The following is a 23,511-nucleotide window of genomic DNA, read 5'->3' on the forward strand; positions in this document are numbered from 1 at the left end:
CCTTTATAATTTCCTTTATAATTTCCTTTATAATTTCCTTTATAATTGCTTTTATACTTGGAAAAGTTCTTGCCCATTCAAATGTAAAATCAGTTTTAAATTCTGCAGATATTTATTTTGGTTTATGGTAGTAGGAGATCAAAATTGATTTTGTTTTACAAATAAGAAATTTCCATGGGGTTTTTTTGAATAATAAATCTATTTCTAATTGATGGATAATTTCCCTTTGTCATAGGTTGTTTTTACATATATGGAGATCTATTTTTAGACTGTTTTATTCCATTAATCTGTGGATCTATTTCTCTCTCAATATAATATTCTTTTAAATTATATAACTTTATTTATGTATCTTAATACCTGACAAGGCAAGTCCCAAACTGATTATTCTCCTTTTAAAAATCTTTTCCTCAGTTCTTCATGCCTACATATTATTCTATTTTCAAATTTTAATTATCAAAATCTAATATATACAAAAGGGGACACTGTGAAAATACTGGTCTCTAGCAAGCCAATTGCTCTCTCAGAAGCAACCATTATTACTAGTTTCTTATATGTGCATATGCTAGCAAATTAATATAAATATTTTCATTTCTCCTTTTTCTCACAAATAGTGATAGACTATAAGCCCTGTTCAATCCCTTGCCTTCTTTCACTCAATCATTTTACCTTAGAGATCATTCCGTATTATTACATAAAGAGCTTTTCATTTTTGTACTGTATAGTATTCCACGGTATGAATTTGTCATAATTTATTTACCTAGTCCCTTATTTCAGTGGACTGTTAGGTCATTTCTAGTTTGCTATTAAAAGTGGTGCTTCAGTGGATGATCATGTAATGTCATTTTGTATGTGTGCAAGTATCTGTAGGGTAATTCTTAGGAGGTGAATTGCTAGGTCAAAAGGTATGCAGATTTGTATCCTTGGTAGGTCTTATCAAATTACTTTCCATATAGGTAAAACCAATTTATGCTCCTACTGATTATATTTAAAAGTGCCTTTCTCAGGTTTGTTTACCAACAAACATCCAGGTTTGCTAAGGATTGTCTTGGTTTTAACACTGAAAAGCTCTGTCTCCTGAGCAACCCCTAAATCCAGGGTAAACTGGGATAGTTAGTCACCCTTCTTTCACCTGCACCTTCTCCAATACAGTGTGCTATCATATATTTTGGTCTTTGCCAATCTAATAGGTATAAAATGGTATCTCACTCTAGTTTTGTTTGAATTGCTATTATTATGAATGAGGCTGAGTGTCTTCAGATGTTTGAGAATCACTTGTATCTCCTTTTCTGTGAACTGTTCATATCCTTTGCACATTTTCCTATCGATTGAGTTTTATTTTTATTTTTATTTTTTGATAAGAACCCTTTACCTTTTAGGAGAATTACTTCTTTGTGAAATAAATTACAATTAATAATTCCTAGCCTATTGTCTTTTGACTTTATTTTTTATGTATTTATTTATTTGAGAGAGACAGAGACAGTGCAAGTTGGGGAGGGGCAGAGAGAGAGGGAGAGCGAGAATCCTAAGCAGGCTCCACACAGTGCAGAGCCCAACTTGGGGCTAGAACCCACAAAGCTGTGAGGTCAACACACAAAGCTGTGAGATCATGACCTGAGCTAAAACCAAGAGCTGGACACTTAAACGACTGAGCCACTCAGGCGTCCCCGTCTTTGACTTTAAAAATGTTAAGTTTTGAGGGTGCCTGGGTGGCTCAATTGGTTAAGCGTCCAGCTTCGGCTCAGGACATGGTCTCATGGTTTGTGGGTTCAAGCCCTGCACTGGGATCTCTGCTGTCAGCACAGAGCCCACTTCCTATCTTCTGTCTTCCTCTCTCTCTCTCTCTGCCTCTCCCCTGCTCCCTCTCTCTCTCTCAAATATAAACATTAAAAAAAAGTTAGGTTTGTCATGCAGAAATGTTTTACTGTATACATTCATACTTATTAACATTTTCTTTAATGGCTTTCTGGGTTTTGTGTTGTACTTAGGAAAGTCTTCCTACTCTTAAGATTATTATCATCAGTGGAGTGCCTGGGTGGCTCAGTCCGTTAAGTGTCCAACTTCGGCTCAGGTCATGATCTCACAGCTTGTGAGTTCAAGCCCTGCATTGGGTTCTGTGCTGACAGCTCAGAGCCTGGAGCCTGCTTCAGAATCTGCGTCTCCCTCTCTCTGCCCCTCCCCTGCTCACGCTCTGTCTCTCTCTCAAAAATAAATAATCATTAAAAAAATTTAAAAAAAGATTATTATCATCATTATTTTTTGCTATGGTTTCTTCTTAATGATGACTTTATCTTCCAGTTTAAATCTGTGACACATTTTGAGTATATCTTGACATAAGATATGAGGTGGGGATGTACTTTCTTTTTCTTTTTTTCCTGCAGATAGCTACACTACTTGTGGCTATTGATTCAATAATTCATCTTTTCCCTCACTGTCTTAAAATGCCACCTTTATTATAGGTTAGTTCCCTGTAAGTATTTGGGTCTATTTCTGGATTTTATATTTTTATATTCCATTCAGTTGTCATACAACAGCACCACTTTGTTTCAGTTAGTTATAATATGATTTAATATCTAGTGCTAGTTTCTTTTCTTTACTCTTTTTCAGATTTTCTTAGCTATTCTTTTTGTTTTTACAGAAGACTTTTATTTTTATTTTATTTTTTATAATTAATTAAATCCATAGTTTATTTGTACTTACTTAGTTTTTACCTAATGCTTAGCTATTCTTTCTGGTTTATTTTTCTATTTGAATTTTAGAAGCACCTTGTTAATATTTTTATTTATTTTTTTTTTTAATTTTTTTTTTTCAACGTTTATTTATTTTTGGGACAGAGAGAGACAGAGCATGAACGGGGGAGGGGCAGAGAGAGAGGGAGACACAGAATCGGAAACAGGCTCCAGGCTCTGAGCCATCAGCCCAGAGCCCGACGCGGGGCTCGAACTCACGGACAGTGAGATCGTGACCTGGCTGAAGTCGGACGCCTAACCGACTGCGCCACCCAGGCGCCCCTTGTTAATATTTTTAAAAATTATTATTTTTAGTGACATTACAAAAAAAAATTATAGATTAACTTAAGGAGACTATCTTTGATACCAAATCTTTCTATCTAAGAAAATGGTATTTTTCGGACGCCTAGGTGGCTCAGTCGGTTAAGCGTCCGACTTCGGCTCAGGTCATGATCTCACGGTCCGTGAGTTCGAGCCCCGCGTCAGGCTCTGTGCTGACAGCCCAGAGCCTGGAGCCTGCTTCAGATTCTGTGTCTCCCTCTCTCTCTGACCCTCCCCTGTTCATGCTCTGTCTCTCTCTGTCTCAAAAATAAATAAACATTAAAAAAAAAAAAAAAAAAGAAAGAAAATGGTATTTTTTTCCCCCACTTGTTTAAATTTTCTTTTTGGCCCTTAAGGAACATTTTCATATTTTTTTCATACAAATCTTGTATGTCTTTTAAGATTATTGCTAAGTATTTTTTTTTTCATTCTATTATACATTCGGTCTGCCTATTTGATTTTCTAATATGTTGTTGTTCAGGTAAATTTTAGAATTATTTTTTCTTAACCTCTAAAATCCCTTTGGGATTTTATTGAGAATTGTGTTAAACTTAAATTTGAGAATCCCTAGGCCTTTATAATTTTCAGTATTCCTATCCAGGAGAATGTTTTCTGTTTTTCTTTATTTTTCTTTTCTTTATTTAAAAAAAATTTTTTTTAATGTTTATTTACTTTTGACAGAAAGCAACAGAGCATGAGCCGGGGAGGGGCAGACAGAGCAGGAGACACAGAATCTGAAGCAGGCTCCATGCTGCCAGCTGTCAGCACAGAGTCCAATACAGGGCTTGAACTCACCAGCGGCGAGGTCATGACCTGAGCCAAAGTGGGACGCCTAACCAACTGAGCCACCCAGGCACCCCTACTTTTCTTTACTATATCTGAGTAAAGTTTCCTACTTTCCTACATATAGAATCATATATTTCTTGTTTGGTTATTATAGATTTTTATGAATTTTGCTGCTGCTGTGGATTGGATCAGTTTTTTTTTCATTTTATTTTTTATTAGTTATTACTATTATAAAGTAAAGTGATTGATTTGGCAGTATTTGTCTTATAACTACCCACTTGGAATCTTTAAGATTCTAGAAATATTTCAGTTGATTCTCTTGGCTTTTCAGGGTAATTTGTTAATATGAAAGATTGCTTCTTCCTTTTAACTAGATATGTCTTCCATTTCTTTCCCTCTCCTCCTCCATCTCATTGCTTAGCCAAAAATTTTAGAGCCTTGATAAATAATAATAAAGGTTATCCCTTTTCAGTTTCTGATTCTTTTGGGAATATTATTTTGCTTTATTTGAAGGATCTTATCCTAAGTGAGCTGTAGTTTCTTTTAGAAGAGTTCAGATGAAAAAAAAAAGAAGAAGAAGACTTCAGATGAAATCTAATTTTTTTTTTTAATTTTTTTCAACGTTTATTTATTTTTGGGACAGAGAGAGACAGAGCATGAACGGGCGAGGGGCAGAGAGAGAGGGAGACACAGAATCGGAAACAGGCTCCAGGCTCTGAGCCATCAGCCCAGAGCCCGACGCGGGGCTCGAACTCACGGACCGTGAGATCGTGACCTGGTTGAAGTCGGACGCTTAACCGACTGCGCCACCCAGGCGCCCCTGAAATCTAATTTTTAAACAAATTGAAAATAAAGTTTTTACTATACTAACTGTAATTTTAGATTTTTAAAGGAAAATAATAAAGGATGACCCCAATTTTTAATTATTGAGGTTTTTGTTTTCATAATTATATTAGCTATTATATACAGGCTAAATACAGCAAACATTGTTATTTGGCATAGTTAAAAATAGGATCTTTTAGCTAAAAACTACTTAGCTCTTAAGAGTTAGAATCTAATTAATTATACTATACAACCACACTCGGAATAATTTAACTTTTTTTCTTTTTAACTCAGAAGTTACTTCAGAATCTTAGTATACCTCATGATTTTCCCAGATATCATTTTTTATTTATTACAGTATTGAAGTACTAGTTGACAGAGTTTCAGTTATTTAAACACTGAATAACAAAAATGCTGTGATTATTTAAAATAGAACCCACTCTGCTTTTTTAAGCATATTTAAGATTACATGTGTATATATGTATTTTATCTAATTATAAAGTATTATTGAATTATTATGCTTTTCAGAATATTGAAAAAAAAGACTTAGATTTCTACATTAAAAATTTGCTTTGTCAAGTGGCCAGGAAAACTGAATGGGCCCTTGTATTACTTAGAAGCACAAAAGTTCACATTTAACATTTTCACCCAATAAAACTGAAATCTAATCAAGAGCAAATAGATTGTTGGGGTGCCAGGGCAGTTCAGTCAGTTGATCATCTGACTCTTGATTTCGGCTCAGGTCATGATCTCATGGTTTGTGGGTTCGAGCCCCGCATCAGGCTCCTCACTGACATTGCAGAGCCTGCTTAGGATTCTCTTTCTCTCCCTCTCTTTCTGTCCCTCCCTTGCCCCTCCCTTGCCCCTCCCTTGCATAAACTTTAAAAATTTTTTTTTAAAAAAAGAGCAAATAGATTACATATTGCCTGGAATAATTTTTCAGGAAAAAACCCCAAATATAAATATGACTTTCTGTATGTTTCGTTTTATAGCACAGAAAAGCATTTTATAAGGACTCCAGTTATGGAAAAGCAGATGTACTTCCCTCTTCAGAATTATCCAGTGAACAACATGGTAACAGGTAATTTAAAATAAAATTTAGAGAAAACCCAAGTAGGGAAGAAACAAAAGAATATTTTGTACAATAAAGCTGCTGTTGTACTAGCCTGGCAAGTAGAGTCCCTTCTGTTACATATACTAATAGAAGAGATATCATTTACATTAAATAAATCTGTAGAATTGACCCAAAGATAGGCCCCATATTTTCTGTTAAAACACTGGTCTATTGGTAGTGTGAATATACATCCATGTTTTTACATAAGACAGTCCCAGTTTATGCCCGTTGTCCTGGCATCAGTTTTTTACTCTCAGGCATACCAATTTGGAAGATAAATTATATGGACCACTCTAATCATAGTTTCCTTTGAGAATCTGATGAAACATAGACCCCTTTCCCTAGCATACACACACACACACACACAAACATAATACACAAACTTCACATATAATTTAGAGAGGTTCTCAGGTGTCCGTGGACTCCATATTTGGCTTTTCTAGTGCCCGATGTAAAGAAAAAATGGCTTACTAAGGCTGATGTGAGAGGATGGAACTTAGGGAACCAGTTGAAAAGTGGCCTCTGGGACTTAGATAGTGCTAAATGAGGTGGATAGTTAGATACTTTGATCTGGGTGGTATTCAGTAATGTCATTGATCTTTTTTTTTAAATAGAGATTTAAAAAAAATTGTCTTTAAAATACAGCAACTTAAAAAATACAGGTTTTTGAAATTTCATTTTAAAAATCATTTGTATTTTTCTCACACTTTCTTTACGAGTGTCAAAACTACCTCTTGCAAGTAGTCCACAGATTCCTAGATGTCTTCTTTCATAGTATTATTCCTTCTTACCATTTTGTCTAGCCATTTGTTTCATTTTTTTTCCCTCCTGTTCGTCTGAGTAATAAATTGGCCTTTAGAAAAGCACTTTGAAAAAGAACTTTTAATGTGTAGGTTGAGACTGAATCTTAGGGACATCAAAGAAAACTGCTACCCAGCTTTGATAGCGGAGAAGTCAGTTCTGGGACTTTGAGGAGTAAATGTGGACTGCAAAGGACAATAAACTATGTAGAAGTACTTAAGTTCTAATATTGGAAATAGTGACTGCTACCCTGACTTATCCCTATACCTAAACATTCAGATAAAATGCAAGTACCCCTTAAACCATGGTTGTGGCATGTTACTGGTATTGATTTTTTTTTCAGGCAACTCTACCACCAGTTACTAAATGTCCCATGTTCATTTGGACATATCAAACATTTGATAACATTTTTAAAAAATCAATGATAAATGTTAAAATCAGCACAATAAAGACAAATGCTTAGATTTGGACACGTAACAATGCTGCTCTATGTTTCATTGCTGTCTGACTATTCAAAAGACATGATAGTGTTATATTAAAAACAAACTGAAAAAGAACTGTAGATATAATCATTAGTCAGGGTGCCTGGGTGGCTCAGTCAGTTGAGCATCTGACTCTTGACTTCGGCTCAGGCTGTGATCCCAGGGTCATGGGATTGACTCCTGTGTCAGACTATGCACTGAGTGCAGTGCCTGCTCGGGATTGTCTTTCTCTCTCTGTCTCTCTCTTCCCTCTGTCCCTCTCCCCACCCCCTGCCTCTCTCTCTAAAATAAAAAATAAAAATAAAATAAAAAAATATAAAAAATAATTATTAGCCAGAATTTTTAAAGTAAAATTTTAACTTGTGATAGTCTTTTTTTAATTTTATAGGTAGAACAATAGTAAAATTTTCTGATTTTTAAAAATTTTCTTACTAATTATTTTCTTTCTTTAAATTTCTACATTAAAATTTTATTTTTAAAAATTTATTTATTTATTGCCCTCAACAAGTACAAAAAGATCAAGATCATGCCATGCATATTTTCAGACCACAACACTATGAAACACTAAACATTTGGAAAGATAGCAAATACTTGGAGACTAAAGAACATCCTACTAAAGAACGAATTGGCTAACCAAGAAGTTAAAGAGGAAATTAAAAAGTACATGGAAGCCAATGAAAATGATAACACTACAGCCCAAAACCTCTGGGATGCAGCAAAGGCGGTCATAAGAGGGAAGTATATAGCAATTCAGGCCTTCCTAAAGAAGGAAAAAAGGTCACAGATACACAACCTAACCTTGCACCTTAAAGAGCTAGAAAAAGAACAGAAAAAGAAAAAAAAAAAACCCAAACCAGCAGAAGACAGGAAATAAAGATTACAGCAGAAATCAATGCTATCGAAACAAAAAAACCCAGGAGAACAGATCAATGAAACCAGAAGCTGGTTCTTTGAAAGAATTAACAAAATTGATAAACCACTAGCCAGTTTGATCAAAAAGAAAAAGGAAAGGACCCAAATAAATAAAATCAAGAATGAAAGGGAGAAATCACAACCAACACAGCAGAAATAAAAACAATTATAAGAGGATATTATAAGCAATTATACGCCAATAAAATGGGCAATCTGGAAGAAATGGACAAATTCCTAGAAACATATACACTATCAAAACTGAAACAGGAAGAAATAGAAAATTTGAACAGACCCATAACCAGTAAAGAAATCAAATTAGTAATCAAAAATCTCCCAAAAAACAAGAGTCCAGAGCCAGATGGCTCTCCAGGGGCATTCTACCAAACATTTAAGGAGTTAACACCTATTCTCTTGAAGCTGTTCCAAAAAATAGAAATGGAAGAAAAACTTCCAAACTCTTTCTATGAAGCCAGCATTACCTTGATTCCAAAACCAAAGACCCCACTAAAAAGAACTATAGACCAATTACCTTGATGAACATGGATGCAAAAATACTCAAGATATTAGCCAACCAGATCCAATAATATATTTAAAAAATTATTCACCACGACCAAGTGGGATTTATACCAGGGATGCAGGGCTGGTTCAATATCCACAAAACAACGTGGTTCATCACATTAATAAAAGAAAGGACAAGAACCACACGAGCCTCTCAATAGATGCAGAGAAAGCATTTGACCAAATACAACATCCCGTCTTGATAAAAACTTGTAAGGAAGTAGGGATAGAAGGATTATACCTCAAGATCATAACAGCCATATATGAAAGACTCACCCCTAATATCATCCCCAATGGGGAAAAACTGAGAGCTTTCCCCCCAAGGTCAAGGACAAGACAGGGACGTCCACTCTCACCACTGTTATTCAACATAGTATTGGAAGTCTTAGCCTCAGCAATCAGACATGATTGAGAAATAAAAACAAATAAAAGGCATCCAAATCCACCAGGAGGAGGTGAAACTTTCACTCTTCGCAGATGACATGGTACTCTATATGGAGAACCCAAAAGATTCCACCAAAAAACTGCTAGAACTGATCCATGAATTCAGCAAAAGGCAGAATATAAAATCAATACACAGAAATTGGTTGCATTCCTATACACCAACAATGAAGAAACATAAAGAGAAATCAAGGAATCGATCCCATTTACAATTGCACCAAAAACCATAAAATACCTAGGAATAAATCTAACCAAAGAGGTGAAAAATCTATACACCAAAAACTATAGAAAGCTTATGAAAGAAATTGAAGAAGACACACACAAAAAAATGGAAAAAGATTCCATGCTCCTGGATAGGAAGAACAAATATTGTTAAAATGTCAATACTACCCAAAGCAATCTACATATTCAATGCAATCCCTATCAAAAAAATACCAGCATTCTTCACAGAGCTAGAACAAACAATTCTAAAATTTGTATGGAATCAGAAAAGACCCAGAATTGCCAAAACAATCTTGAAAAAGAAAACCAAAGCTGGAGGCATCACAATCCTGGACTTCAAGCTGTATCACAAAGCTGTAATCATCAAGACAGTATGGTACTGGCACAAGAACAGACACTCAGATCAATGGAACAGAATAGAGAACCCAGAAATGGACCCACAAATGTATGGCCAACTATCTTTGACAAAGCAGGAAAGAATATCCAATGGAATAAAGACCATCTCTTCAGCAAGTGGTGCTGGGAAAACTGGACGGTGACATGCAGAAGAATGAACCTGGACCACTTTCTTACACCATACACAAAAATAAACTCAAAATGGATGAAAGACCTCAATGTAAGACAGGAAGCCATCAAAATCCTCGAGGAGAAAGCAGGCAAAAAACTCTTTGACCTTGGCCACAGCAACTTCTTACTCAACACGTCTCTGGAGGCAAGGGACACAAAAGCAAAATAAACTATTGGGACCTCATCAAAATAAAAGGCTTCTAAACAGCAAAGGAAACAATCAGCAAAACTAAAAGGCAACCTGTGGAATGGGAGAAGATATTTGCAAATGACATATCAGATAAAGGGTTAGTATCCAAAATCTATAAAAAACTTATCAAACTCAACACCCAGAAACAAATAATCCAGTGAAGAAATGGGCAAAAGACATGAGTAGACACTTCACCAAAGAACACATCCAGATGGCCAACCGACACAGGAAAAAATGCTCAACATCACTCATCATCAGGGAAATACAACTCAAAACCACAATGAGATACCACCTCACACCTGTCAGAATGGCTAACAAGTCAGGCACCAACAGATTTTGGCGAGGATGCAGAGAAAGAGGATTTCTTTAGCACTGCTGGTGGGAATGCAAACTGGTGCAGCCACTCTGGAAAACAGTATGGAGGTTCCTCAAAAAATTAGAAACAGAACTACCCTGTGACCCAGCAATTTCACTACTATGTATTTATCCAAGGGATACAGGTGTGCTGTTTCGAAAGGGGCTCATACACCCCAATGTTTATAGTAGCACTACCAACAATAGCCAAAGTATGGGAAGAGCCCAAATGTCCATCGATGGATGAATGGATAAAGAAGATGTGGTATATACGTATACAATGGAGTATTACTCGGCAATCAAAAAGAATGAAATGTTGCCATTTGCAACTATGTGGATGGAACTAGAGGGTAGTCAGTCAGAAAAAGACAAATATCATATGACTTCACTCATATGAGGACTTTAAGATACAAAACAGATGAACACAAGGGAAGTGAAGTAAAAATAATATAAAAACAGGGAAGGGAATGAAAACAAGAGACTCATAAATATGGAGAACAAACAGAGGGTTGCTGGAGGGGTTGTGGGAGGGGGATGGGCTAAAGGGGTAAGGGGCATTAAGGAATCTACTCATGAAATCATTGTTGCACTCTATGCAAACTAAATTGGATGTAAATTAAAAAAATAAATTAAATAAAAATTACAAAAAATTTTATTTATTTATCTTAAGTAATCTTTACACCCATCATGGGGCTCAAATTCATGACCCCAAGATCAAGAGTCACATGCTTTTCCAATAGAGCCATCTAGGCGCCCCTACGTTAAAATTTTATAGCACTTTCTTGGAAGAAAGTTTCAATTTTTAGAGATAATTCATTTGTCTTTAATTTTGATATAAAATGACAAGTACTTCCTTTTTTAAAATCATGCCCATCTGCTTGTACAGGAAGGAATAACTTGTTGGAATGTAGTGAATGACAGTTCTAATTTAGGCAGTGGTAGTAATTTCTGTGACTATAACTTAATTGTGTCTTCCTCAAAACGGGTTAGATTTAGCTCAATGAATGTTAAATCTCTTAAAATAGAACTAATTAGATGTTAGGTTGCAGAAAATACAAATTGGAGCTATGCCCTAGAACCCAGTGGCCCCAAATTGTGACAACGAAAAATGTCTTCAGATAGTGCCAAATGTCCTATAAAATATCAAGGGATTTTTTTTTTTTTGGTCTGTTTTTTTGTTTGGTTTTTGCTTTTGACTGGAATTAAATTCTTTCAGTCTGATATCACTGGTTATCAGAAGAAGTTCTGATTGATAGCTACATGTATTATTAATAAAAAAAATTAGTAAATATCTTGCAGGCAAAATTTTCAAACCAAAAAGTTCTAACAACTGAAAGTTTGGGAACCTATCATAGGTACTTTATTAGTTATCTATTACCGTGTAACAAATTGCTCTAAAAGTTAGCAGTTTAAAACAATGAACATTTATTACTTGATAGTTTCTGAGGGCCAAGAATCCAGGAGCATCTTAGATATTTCCGTCTCAGAGTCTTTCACAAGGTTACAGTCAAGTTGTTAGCCAGGCTACAGTTACTCCAAGGCACAACTAGAACTGGGAAATACATTTCAAAGCTCACTCATGTGGTTGTTGACAGGCTTGGGTCTTTGCTGATTTTCGGCTCAAGGCCCTACTCCTCATCAAGTGGGCCTATGCATAAGGGCTGTTCACATCATGGTAGCTTGCTTTCCTCAGAGAGAGAACTGCAAGAGGGAAAAGAGCCTACCCAAGACAGAAGCCACTGTGCTTTTTATATCCTACTCTTAGAAGTGACAAACCATAACTTCGGCCATGTGCTATTGGTCACAAAGACCAACCCAAATACAGAATCTCCTTCCAGAGACTACAGAAACTTGTGAATACTAAGAGATAGGAATCATGTAGGGCCATTTGGGAGGCTGGTTACCACAGACACTTATGGAATCCTCCACCAAGAATACCTTTCTTAGGAACTCTTTTTTCTCGCCCCCCCCGCCCCGCCCCCCAGTTCATCTGGGTTACACAGAAACAGTCATTTTCTAAAACATGAGCTTGCTCTTCGCCTCTAACAGTTGCTTTGGGAACGATTACCTGATTTAAGTTGGGCCAGTCACAGCTTTTCTCTAGATTTTTTGACATGGAATGCAGCCAGTCAAATCATTCTCATTCAGGTAACCATAGCTCTAAGATACAAAACTTGGGAGCAATGGGGGCCCATGTTTTCTACTAAAGCCAACTTGCCTCAAGAAAGGAAAATGAAATTAACATGTAGAGAAAAACTGGATACCAGTAAGAGACAACAATGAGAGCTAGTTACTTCTGAGGCCCAGCAACATGTCTGCCTTCTTCACAAGCTTGGTTGATATGGCAATGTCTTTCTAGTACATTCCCTTTTTGTTTAAGCTAGTATAAATTGGGCGTCAGTTGACTTCAGCCAAAAGTCATAATTACTTCAAAACTGCCACAATAATCTATTTCTGATGCATAAATGTCCTTCTTATAATTATATGAATATTTTTTATCAATGTAATAATTATTTTTAAAACTCCTATCCTGGGGCGCCTGGGTGGCGCAGTCGGTTCAGCGTCCAACTTCAGCCAGGTCACGATCTCGCGGTCCGTGAGTTCGAGCCCCGCGTCGGACTCTGGGCTGATGGCTCAGAGCCTGGAGCCTGTTTCCGATTCTGTGTCTCCCTCTCTCTCTGCCCCTCGCCCGTTCATGCTCTGTCTCTCTCTGTCCCAAAAATAAATAAACGTTGAAAAAAAAATAAAAAAATAAAACTCCTATCCTCATACATATCTTTAGAAACTTCACATACTGTGTATATGTGCAGTTAACTAAATGTTAATATTTTTCTGCACTAGTTTATTTTATACAGAACCTAGTCATTAGGCAAAAATCATTAACCATGTAGAGTGTAGTAATAGTACTTCAAGAGATTTTCTGAAGTAAATGATTATGATTAAAATATCTTTAAAGGCACTACTCAGTTTTATATTATTGAATTCATAGTTAATTTATTAGCTGTGAATTTATTATCTATTATTAGAAGCAATCAAATTATATGCATATGTACCACATGTTGATGGTGGTGTTTTAAACTCAATCATCTTTGAGCTCTATCAGAGTTTTTCTCATACAGTATTTACTTTTAAACTAGGTTTCAGTTTTAATATAAACTACAAACACAATACACTTAAAATATAATCACTCAGATAAGCAGTTGCTATCAAGGTAATATTGCTTAGTGTTATTGAGTCCTTAAGCTCTCTGCATTCTAGGTGGGTGTTTTTTGATACTCTTATCAATTTCAGATTATTGACATCAAAATTACTCACACCCAAACCCTTGTTGACTAAGCAGTAATACTGGCTTTCCTTAACTTCTTATTAAACAATGTTATCCCAGTGTTAGCCATGCAGGAAAGTGTTCCCAGCTTTGCTGGTGAAGATGAGCTGTTGATGCTGTTAGTAGCTAGTTGGATAGATAGTTCTGAGTGATTACACTCTAAGCCACACACATTTCCCAGTTATTTTAGTCTAAGTACTTTATGTTTTATCCCCAACCTGGACATTACACTCTCAGTAGTTAAAGTGGGTAATCAAAATTTGTGTTTTATTTATTATTTAAAAAAATATTTTTACATGTATTCATTTTTGAGAGACAGAGAGAGATAGAGTGTGAGCAGGGGAGGGGCAGAGAGAGAGGGAGATGCAGAATCCAAAGCAGGCTCCAGGCTCTCAGCTGTTGGCACAGAGCCCAATGCAGGGCTTGAGCCCACGAACTGCAAGATCATGACATGAGTCAAAGTTGTACATTTAACCTACTGAACCACCCAGGCACCCCGAAATATTTGTGTTTTAAAAGGAGGTAGAGGCGCCTGAGTGGCTCAGTTGTTTGGGCGACCAACTTGGACTCAGGTCATGATCTTGCAGTTTGTGAGTTTGAGCCCCGTGTCCTGTGCTGACAGCTCGGAGCCTGGAGCCTACTTCAGATTCTGTGTCTCCCCCTCTCTCCACCCCTCCCCTGCTCACGCTCTGTGTTTCTCTGTCTCTCAATAATACATAAACATTTAAAATAAAATAAAAGGAGGTAGAAGGTTGGATGGAGTGGGGAGTTGGGAAGAAAGGTGTTCCCTAATAATTATCAAGTTTCATGGAGAATCTTCTCACTGATATTATTTCTTCTTTTTACTTCTTTCTAAAAACATTATTTAAAAATCTTAATTCTAATAAATCAAAGACATTGAAAAACAAATAGTGTAATAGTACGATAGGATTTCAAAAGTATATATATTTTTAATTTTGTAGGTTATATATCAATTGATTCCATGAAGAAATTCCTTGGGGAGCTACGTGACTTTATTCCTGGAAGCTCAGGATATTTGGCATACCATGTTCAAAATGAAATTAACATGTCAGCTATAAAAAGCAAATTGAAGAGAAAATAATAAGTTAAATTGTACTTATATCTAGTTATTTGTTTTTTATAAAATATTAGCAAAGATGTACATAATTTTACACTCTCCCCTTGGGACAAGGGGATTGAGGAAATGGGGAAGAATTTTTCTCTTTCTTTCTCAAAATGTGTTTTTAAGGAAATTCAGAATCATTTTGGCTCTGTGTTTTGACATTTGGGCTGGATTTTCTCCCCAGTTTGTAACATTATATCCACCAATCCTGAGTACACAGTTGTTATAGAGTAAATGTCATAAAACCACTTTATAAGGAAGTCTCAGTCTTTCTCTTTCTCCCTCTCTGCCAGATGCTCTTTTGGCTTTAACATTCAATTAATTATATATGTTTTTCTAGATTCAATGTTAAGTTTTATGATTCTGGTCATCTTATTTTAATTAAAAAATTAGAATGTTACTGTTGAGTTCTGAATTACTGTTTCTGGCTTGAAAAATACAGAGTAAAGCACTTTAATGATTCAGACTTCATGTGTGGACAGTTCCTGATAACATGTACCAGTAGGAATTTAATGTAAATGAGTGTTGTATCCTCTGAAATGAATCCTCAAGTCACCTTAGAATGACAGTGCTGGAAAGGACCTTGGAGAACAATGAGGAAGTGAAGGCCTTGAGAGGATGTCTTGTCTAGGGTGACTAGCTGGTTGCCAAAACAGGACTAGAACACAACTGTCTTGATTTTCCAAGCCAGGGCTTTCCCACTGTTTCACAATGGTATATGCTGTAGTCTATGACAGATATAAGTGACAGTAGATCTGCAAAGAGAACCCAGAAACAAGCCAACATGCTTGGCTTGTTTTCTAAAAAAGCTAAAATAGTAATGAGATATAATGATTTCAAGATAGCAACTTCTTATCTTTATTCATATGGTCATACTGTGTCGAATCTGTTGGGTTTAGTACTTTTCGAAGATTTGTAAATGATATATATTTTTTGTGAAGCTATCATCTTTTTAAAACTGTACTTTCTCCAGGGCACCTGGGTGGCTCAGTCAGCTGAGTGTCTGACTCTTGATCTCAACTCAGGTCATGATCTCATAGTTCGTGAGATTGAGCCCCACATTGGGCTCTGTACTGACAGCACAGAGCCTGCTTGGGATTCTCTCTATAAAGCAGTCCAAACTTGAAAAAAATAAAATAAAATAAAACTATACTTTCACCTAGGAAGTGTATATCAACTGTACAATTAACTAAAGAAAATGCGCTTTTTTAAAGTGTTTGGATCATTTGGGTATATGTGGGCCCTGGTCTTTCTTCATGACTCAAATTTTATAATACAAAATTTTAACATTAATCTCAGCATTAGCATTTGAAAGTTCTGTTTTTCCCATATGGTAACTTCTCCTTATTTATATTTATATTTGTATTTGTGGTTAAACTCTTCTGAACTTGTAAATTAAAAAAAAAAATCTAAACTAAATGTTAATGACCTTTTCCTGAAGCATATTAAATATTATTGCTCTTGAATATTTTATCTCAGTCATATTCAGTTGAATATTTCTTGCATAGAAACCAAGCCTGTCTATGCATCTTAAATTACTTATTACAAGGATTAAGTAAATTTACACTAAGTTGTGTACATTGGGATTTCTTGGGAGTGTTCAAGTATTTTTTCTGATATATGTAGTATGCATGTGTTAACATAGTAGAGAAAAAACTACAACCAAAATGATTTCCAAACAAAAGTAATTATATCTTTAGGAGTATATGGAAAAGGCCAGATGCAATGTATATGCTTGACATACTACCAGAAGCAATAAAATCAGTTGATAACATGAGCCTTTCAGGAATTAGAAACATATGAACAAATAAAGTAGGCAACAATAAACTGTTTTGTTAAGTCTACTGTCTTTTTTTTTTTTTAATTTTTTTTTTCAACGTTTATTTATTTTTGGGACAGAGAGAGACGGAGCATGAACGGGGGAGGGGCAGAGAGAGAGGGAGACACAGAATCGGAAACAGGCTCCAGGCTCTGAGCCATCAGCCCAGAGCCTGATGCGGGGCTTGAACTCACGGACCGCAAGATCGTGACCTGGCTGAAGTCGGACGCTGAACCGACTGCGCCACCCAGGCGCCCCAAGTCTACTGTCTTTTTTTTTTTTAATTTTTTTTTTTTCAACGTTTATTTTTGGGACAGAGAGAGACAGAGCATGAACGGGCGAGGGGCAGAGAGAGAGGGAGACACAGAATCGGAAACAGGCTCCAGGCTCTGAGCCATCAGCCCAGAGCCCGACGCGGGGCTCGAACTCGCGGACCGCGGGATCGTGACCTGGCTGAAGTCGGACGCTTAACCGACTGCGCCCCCCAGGCGCCCCCCAAGTCTACTGTCTTAATGGGAAGTGAAAGGCAGTATGATTTTACTTATTGCTCATTTAAGCTGTTTCTTTTTATGTGCCTAGTGTATCTGATGGATATTGCCTTGGCTCACATCTTATAAAAATGCTCTCCCCACTTTAGTACTTTTGGTTATTTCTCTATGCTTTTGCAAACATGTCTCCTCTAATGCTTTTCACTATTAGGCATAGTCTTTCCTCATACTGCTTAATTTAGTGTGTAGTTCTTAGTTCATCTTATTTCTTTTATCCTTTGTAACCAGACCATTTTTCTCTCTAGCTTTTGTAGGGTCTTATGACATTAGATAAATTATGAGTTATTGGCAGAGTCTGCTTGTTATTTCTGAACGTATGTGTCCTTTTCTTTCATGATGATAGAACCCCTAATTTCTATCTGGACACATGCTACCTAGAATAAAGACCATATTGACAGTCTCACTTGAAGTAAAGTATGGCTATGTCACAATGTTTTGGTCACTGGATGGATGCACAGCAGAAAGGGCATCTGGGAGCTTTTCTTAAAGTCCTCTGACATATACACTTTGTCCCCTTTCCTTCCTCCCCCACTCATTTGGTTTCTTTCATCTTGTTGCTTGGAATGGGAGTGTGATAGCTATCATTTAAACCATACTAGCAAGAACTATACCCCATTGTTGACAGAGCAAGAGACTGAGCCTGGGGCCTAGAGCGGGATCCTGGGATCCTGAGGACATTGTGGAGACATCTGCCATCTTAGCAGATGTCTTAGAGATAGGGTTGCCTATCTCTAGACTTTTATGTGACAAACTTCTGTTTTGTTTAAGGCACTATATTTTGTGTCTCTTACTGCTAAGCTATTCATAAGTTAGGCTTAAGGACAGGCCACTGACCTCATCCTATGGGAGAGAACTGTGTGGAAGATACTAATTCTTTACACCTGTAAACTCTTGACAGATTTGTGATGTTGAAAATATATGGGTGACCTTAGGCATATCACATATCTTTCAGTTTTTAAAAATTTTTACTTAAAAAAATTTTTTTTAACGTTTATTCATCTTTGAGAGACAGAGAGAGACAGAGCATGAGCGGGGAAGGGGCAGAGAGAGAGGGAGACACAGAATCCGAAGCAGGCTCCAGGCTCTGAGGGGTCAGCACAGAGCCTGCCGCGGGGCTCGAACTCATGAACTGTGAGATAATGACCTGACCTGAAGTCAGACGTTCAACCGACTGAGCCACCCAGGTGCCCCACATATTGTTTAGATTTTAGCAGTTTTGGTAAAAAATATTTCTTTCAAATGGAGTATTTGGTTACACCATTAGTTAGCAATGTGAAAAACTGAAAATAATCTCACTGCTTAATAATGAATGAATAGAATGTCCCCTTAAATCATATTGCATCAATTTAATGGAATAGCCATTTTTCATTCCTAACAGCTTTATTAAGATATAATCACATGCTGTACAGTTCACACATTTAATGGGTACAAGTCAATGGCTTTCAGTATCATGACAGAGATGGGCAACTACCACCACAATCTGATTTAGAACATGGTCACCACCCCAAAAAGAAACCCTTTACCCATTGTAGTCATCGCCCATGTCCCACCTCCCCATCCCCACTTCCAGCCTTAGGCAGCCATTAATCTTTCTGTCTCCATAGATTTGCCCATTCTGGAATGTATGGATGGAATGAATGTATCTATGGAATCATATAAAATGCCCTTTTGTGACAAGCTTCTTTCACTTAGCATAATGTATTCCGAGTTCATCCATGTTATATCATTCCTTCTTACTGCCAAGTAGTATTCCATTGTATGGAAAATACTGCACTTTATTCATCAATTGATAGACACTTGGGTTGTTTCTACTTTTTGGCTATTATGAATAATGCTGCTATGAACATTTCAGGTACAAGTTTTTCTGTGAATGTATGCTTCTGTTTCTCTTTCGTATAGAAGAGTGGAATTGCTGGATCACATGGTAGCTATGTTTAACATTTTGAGGACTGCCAAACTGCTTTCCAAAGTGACTGCATCATTTACATATTCACCAGCAATGTATGTGGGTTCCAATTTCTCCACATCCTCACCAACACTTGTTATTATCTGTTTTTTTTTTTTTTAATATGGCCATCTTGGTGTGAAATTGTATCTCGTGATTTTGATTTGCATTTCCCTGTGGCTAATGACGAACATTTTTTTCACACACTTATTGGCTATTTTTATATCTTCTTTGGAGGAATGTCTAATTGTCAGAGGAATTTATGGAAAGGATGTGACCACTGATTGACCCACAACCTCACCCAGGCAATTGGAGCCTCCTCATCGTTTCCCATGTCCCTGAAATGTGTTTTCTGCCCACTGTTCCCACAGTGAGAGCCATTTTCAAGGATGCAGACTTGAGAGAGTAATGTGGTGTTAAGATCATCTGGTCAATATATGTACTGAAATCAGTTAAAGCCTCTATATAAATTTTTAAGATTCTGGCAGGCAGGTGCAGGGATCTACTCATCTTTCAGCTGCCTAAGACAAGCCTTGTATGTAAGTTCCCTTGCTTATTAAATCTGCCCCCTACCAATCTGGAGTGGTCTTACTCTTTCTTTGCCTTTTCCTTACTCTTTTCCTTTCTCTCTGTAATTGAGGCCATTTAAAGTTTTCACTTGCAAAGCTCCTGAGTTCGCAAATCAACATCTATTCAAGTTCTTTGCCCATTTTTAATTTGGGTTGTCTTTTTATTATTGAGCTATAATAGTTTTTAAAATATATTTTGGATATGAGTTCCTTATCATACATATGATTTATAAGTATTTTCTCCCATTCTACGGGTTGTCTTTAACTGTCTTGATGGCATTGTTTGCAGCACAAAAGTTTTTAATTTTGATGAAGTCCAATATTTATATTTTTCTTTTGGTTTTGTATCTAAGAAATCTTTGCCTAACCCAAGATCATGAACATTTAAGCTATGTTTTCTTCTAAGACTTTTATAGTTTTAATTCCTACATTTAGTTCTGTGATTCATTTTGAGTTAATTTTTGTGTATGGTATGAGGTAAGGGTACAATTTCATTCTTTTTTCATGTGGATATCCAGTTGATCCAACACCTTTTGTTGAAAAGACTATTCTTTTCCCTATTAAATTGTCTTAGCAGGAATAACCATTTTATTTTTCTGATTATGTGTGGTGTGTTCTTATAAAAAATAAACAGCATAGAAATAAATAATATAAAAGGTAAAAGTCCCTTAAAATGCTACCTTCAGAGATAATGGCTGTTAGTACTATAAATAAGTGTTCTGGAATAATTGATCCCTGAGGGACCTTCCAGACCTATGAGTCTATAATACTTTACCAGGTACAAATTATTCCCAGAAATACTATTTAGCACAAATTCCTATTTAGTATGAATGATTCCCTGAAATACTCAAATGAAAGGCCTAGTGACCCAGTGACATATCTATCATCCTGTTACTACTGTATACCAGAAGAACCCACTTGAAGCTATTAATAATTTATTAATATATACAGACCTTTCCTGGAGTACCTTATCTGGTGTTTTTCTATTCACTTTGCATTCTGCAGTATGTCAAAGCAAACATGCTCACAAATGACACCTGGACTCACATCTTCTGCCTTAGAAAGGGCGGCACATCTCAGTAGCAGTAGAAAGGAGTAGCTAAGAGCATAGAGTCAAACCGTCTTGGCTTAAATTCCAATATAGTGCATATCTAGTTGAGTGATCTTAGACCAGTTATTTAATCTGTTTGTGGTAAATGGGGATCATAATGCCAAAATTATAGGGAAATTGTGAGGATCAAGGAAGTAATACATGTAAAGTACCTAGTACAACACCAGGTACTTAGTAGGTGCTCAGTGAAAAAGTTATATAGTTGCATTACTATTATTACTAGCATATTCTAGTTCCTGTAATAAAACAGATGAGGAAAGATCACTAAATTAGTACTTTATAAGAAAGTCTTTATTTATTTTTGAGAGAGAGAGAGAGAGAGAGAGACACAGAATCTGAAGCAGGCTCCAGGCTCCAAGCTATCAGCACAGAGTCTGACACTGGGCTCAAACTCATGAGCTGTGAGATCATGACCTGAGCTGAAGTTGGATGCTCAACCAACTGAGCCACCCAGGCACCCCACCAAATTAGTACTTTCTAAACTCAACTTTGTGGATATGGAGGAATTAAGTAGACTTGGGGAGCTCTGTAAGACACAACGACCCAGTAAACTTAGCCTCAAATAAGAGGAGAAATAGGCAAATACAGAAATTATAGCAAGAGATTATTTTTTTAATTTTTTTTAGAGAGAGAGAGAGTGAGCGGGTGGGGGAGGGACAGAGTGGGAGAGAGAGAGAGAGAGAGAGAGAGAGAGAGAGAGAGAGAGAGAGAATCCCAAGCAGGCTCCATGCTCAGTGCAGAGCCCACCATAGGGCTTGATCCCATGGCTCTGGGATCATGACCTGAGCTGAAATCAAGAGTCAGACGCTTAACTGACTGAGCCACCCAGGTGCCCTGAGAGATTGTTAATATATCTCTCTCAGAAATTCATAGAAAGCAAACCAAATCATTAGGGATATAATGGGTTAAATAAAACACATTATAAAAATAAGTTTCACCCATGTCCTTTTACTTTTGTCACATGACTATTTGACAAGTTAAAATTAGATATAGGGCTCCCTATGAAAATAACACCAGCATTCTTCACAGAGCTAGAACAAACAAGCCTAAAATTTGTGTGGAACTAGAAACGACCCTGAGTAGCCAAAGCAATCCTGAAAAAGAAAACCAAAGCTAGAAGCCTCACAATCCCAGACTATGAGATGTATTACAAAGCTGTAATCATCAAGACAGTATGGCACTGGCACAAAAACAGACACATAGATCAATACAACAGAATAGAGAACCCAGAAACATACAGCCAACTAGTCTTTGACAAAGCAGGAAAGAATATCTAATGGAAAAAAAGACAGTCTCTTCAGCAAGTGGTGCTGGGAAAACTGGACAACAACATGCAGAAGAATGAACCTGGACCACTTTATTACACCATACACAAAAACTCAAAATGGATGAAAGACCTCAATGTAAGACAGGAAGCCATCAAAATCCTCAAGGAGAAAGCAGGCAAAAACCTCTTTGACCTCGGCCACAGCAACTTCTTACTTGACATGTCTCCAGAGACAAGGGAAACAAAAGCAAAAATAAATGATTGGGACCTCATCAAGATAAAAAATGTCTGCACAGTGAAGGAAACAATCAGCAAAACTAAAGGTCAACCAACAGAATGGGAGAAGATATTTTCAAATGACAGATAAAGGGTTAGTGTCCAAAATCTATAAAGAACTTATCAAACTGAACACCTAAAAAACAAATAATGCAGTGAAGAAATGGGCAAAAAGACAGGAATAGACACTTTTCCAAAGAAGACATCTAAATGGCTAACAGAAATGCTCAACATCACTCATCATCAGGGAAATACAACTCAAAACCACAATGAGATACCACTTCACACCTGTCAAAATGGCTAAAATTAACAACTCAGGCAACAACAGATGTTGACGAGGATGCGGAGAAAGAGGGTCTCTTTTGCACTGCTGGTGGGAATGCAAACTAGTGCAGCCACTCTAGAAAACAGTATGGAGGTTCCTCAAAAAATTAAAAATAGAACTAAAAAATTAAAAATAGAATTTCACTACTAGGTATTTATGCAAAGGGTACAGGAGTGTTGCTTCAAAGGGGCACATGCACCCCCATGTTTATAATAGTGCTAGCAACAATAGCCAAGAGGAACCCAAATGTCCACTGACTGATGAATGGATAAAGAAGATGTGGTATGTATATATATGTATATAAAAATATACACAATGGAATATGTGTGTGTGTATTTATAATACACACACACACACACACACACACACACACACACACTGGAATATTACTTGATGATGAAAAAGAATGAAATCTTGTAATTTGCAACAATTACAAGTGGATGGAACTAGAGTATATTATGCTAAACAAAATAAGTCAGAGAAAGACAAATATCATATGACTTCACTCATATGTGAAATTTAAGATACAAAACAGATGAACATAAAGGAAGGGAAGCAATAATAATATAAAATCAGAGAAATATAAAATATAAAAAAACAACATAAAAACCATAACAGACTCTTAAACACAGAGAACGACCGAGGGTTGCTGGAAGGGTTTTGGGTGGGGGATGGGCTAAACAAGTGAGGGGCATTAAGGAGGACACTTGGGATGAGCACTGGGTGTTATATATAAGTGATGAATCACTAAATTCTATTCTTGAAATCATTATTACACTATATGTTAACTAACTTGGATGTAAATTAAAAAAAAAAAAAAGTCAGACGCTCAACTCACTGAGCCACCCAGGTGCCCCAGGAAACAAATATTAAAATAGCAGATTTAAATTCAAATTCAAATAACTCA

The 23,511-nt window shown here is 36.6% G+C and overlaps 1 protein-coding gene across 2 annotated transcripts in view; it reads left to right on the plus strand.

Moving 5' to 3' along the window:
* The window catches only part of TERB2 (telomere repeat binding bouquet formation protein 2), a 36,565-nt gene that overhangs the window by 10,156 nt on the left and 2,898 nt on the right, over positions 1-23,511 (plus strand). Inside the window, exons 6-7 of one of the 2 annotated variants that reach the window (XM_040492560.1) lie at positions 5,648-5,736; positions 14,584-15,208. In XM_040492560.1, the coding sequence (XP_040348494.1) occupies positions 5,648-5,736; positions 14,584-14,723 (229 nt within the window). In that variant the 3' untranslated portion in view covers positions 14,724-15,208. Of the gene's footprint in view, positions 1-5,647; positions 5,737-14,583; positions 15,209-23,511 lie in introns of those variants that run through there. The other variant, XM_040492561.1, reaches the window with a different exon arrangement.

Source organism: Herpailurus yagouaroundi, unplaced genomic scaffold, assembly GCF_014898765.1.
Source record: "Herpailurus yagouaroundi ecotype Mexico unplaced genomic scaffold, PumYag 184, whole genome shotgun sequence".
Classification (NCBI taxonomy): domain Eukaryota; kingdom Metazoa; phylum Chordata; class Mammalia; order Carnivora; family Felidae; genus Herpailurus; species Herpailurus yagouaroundi.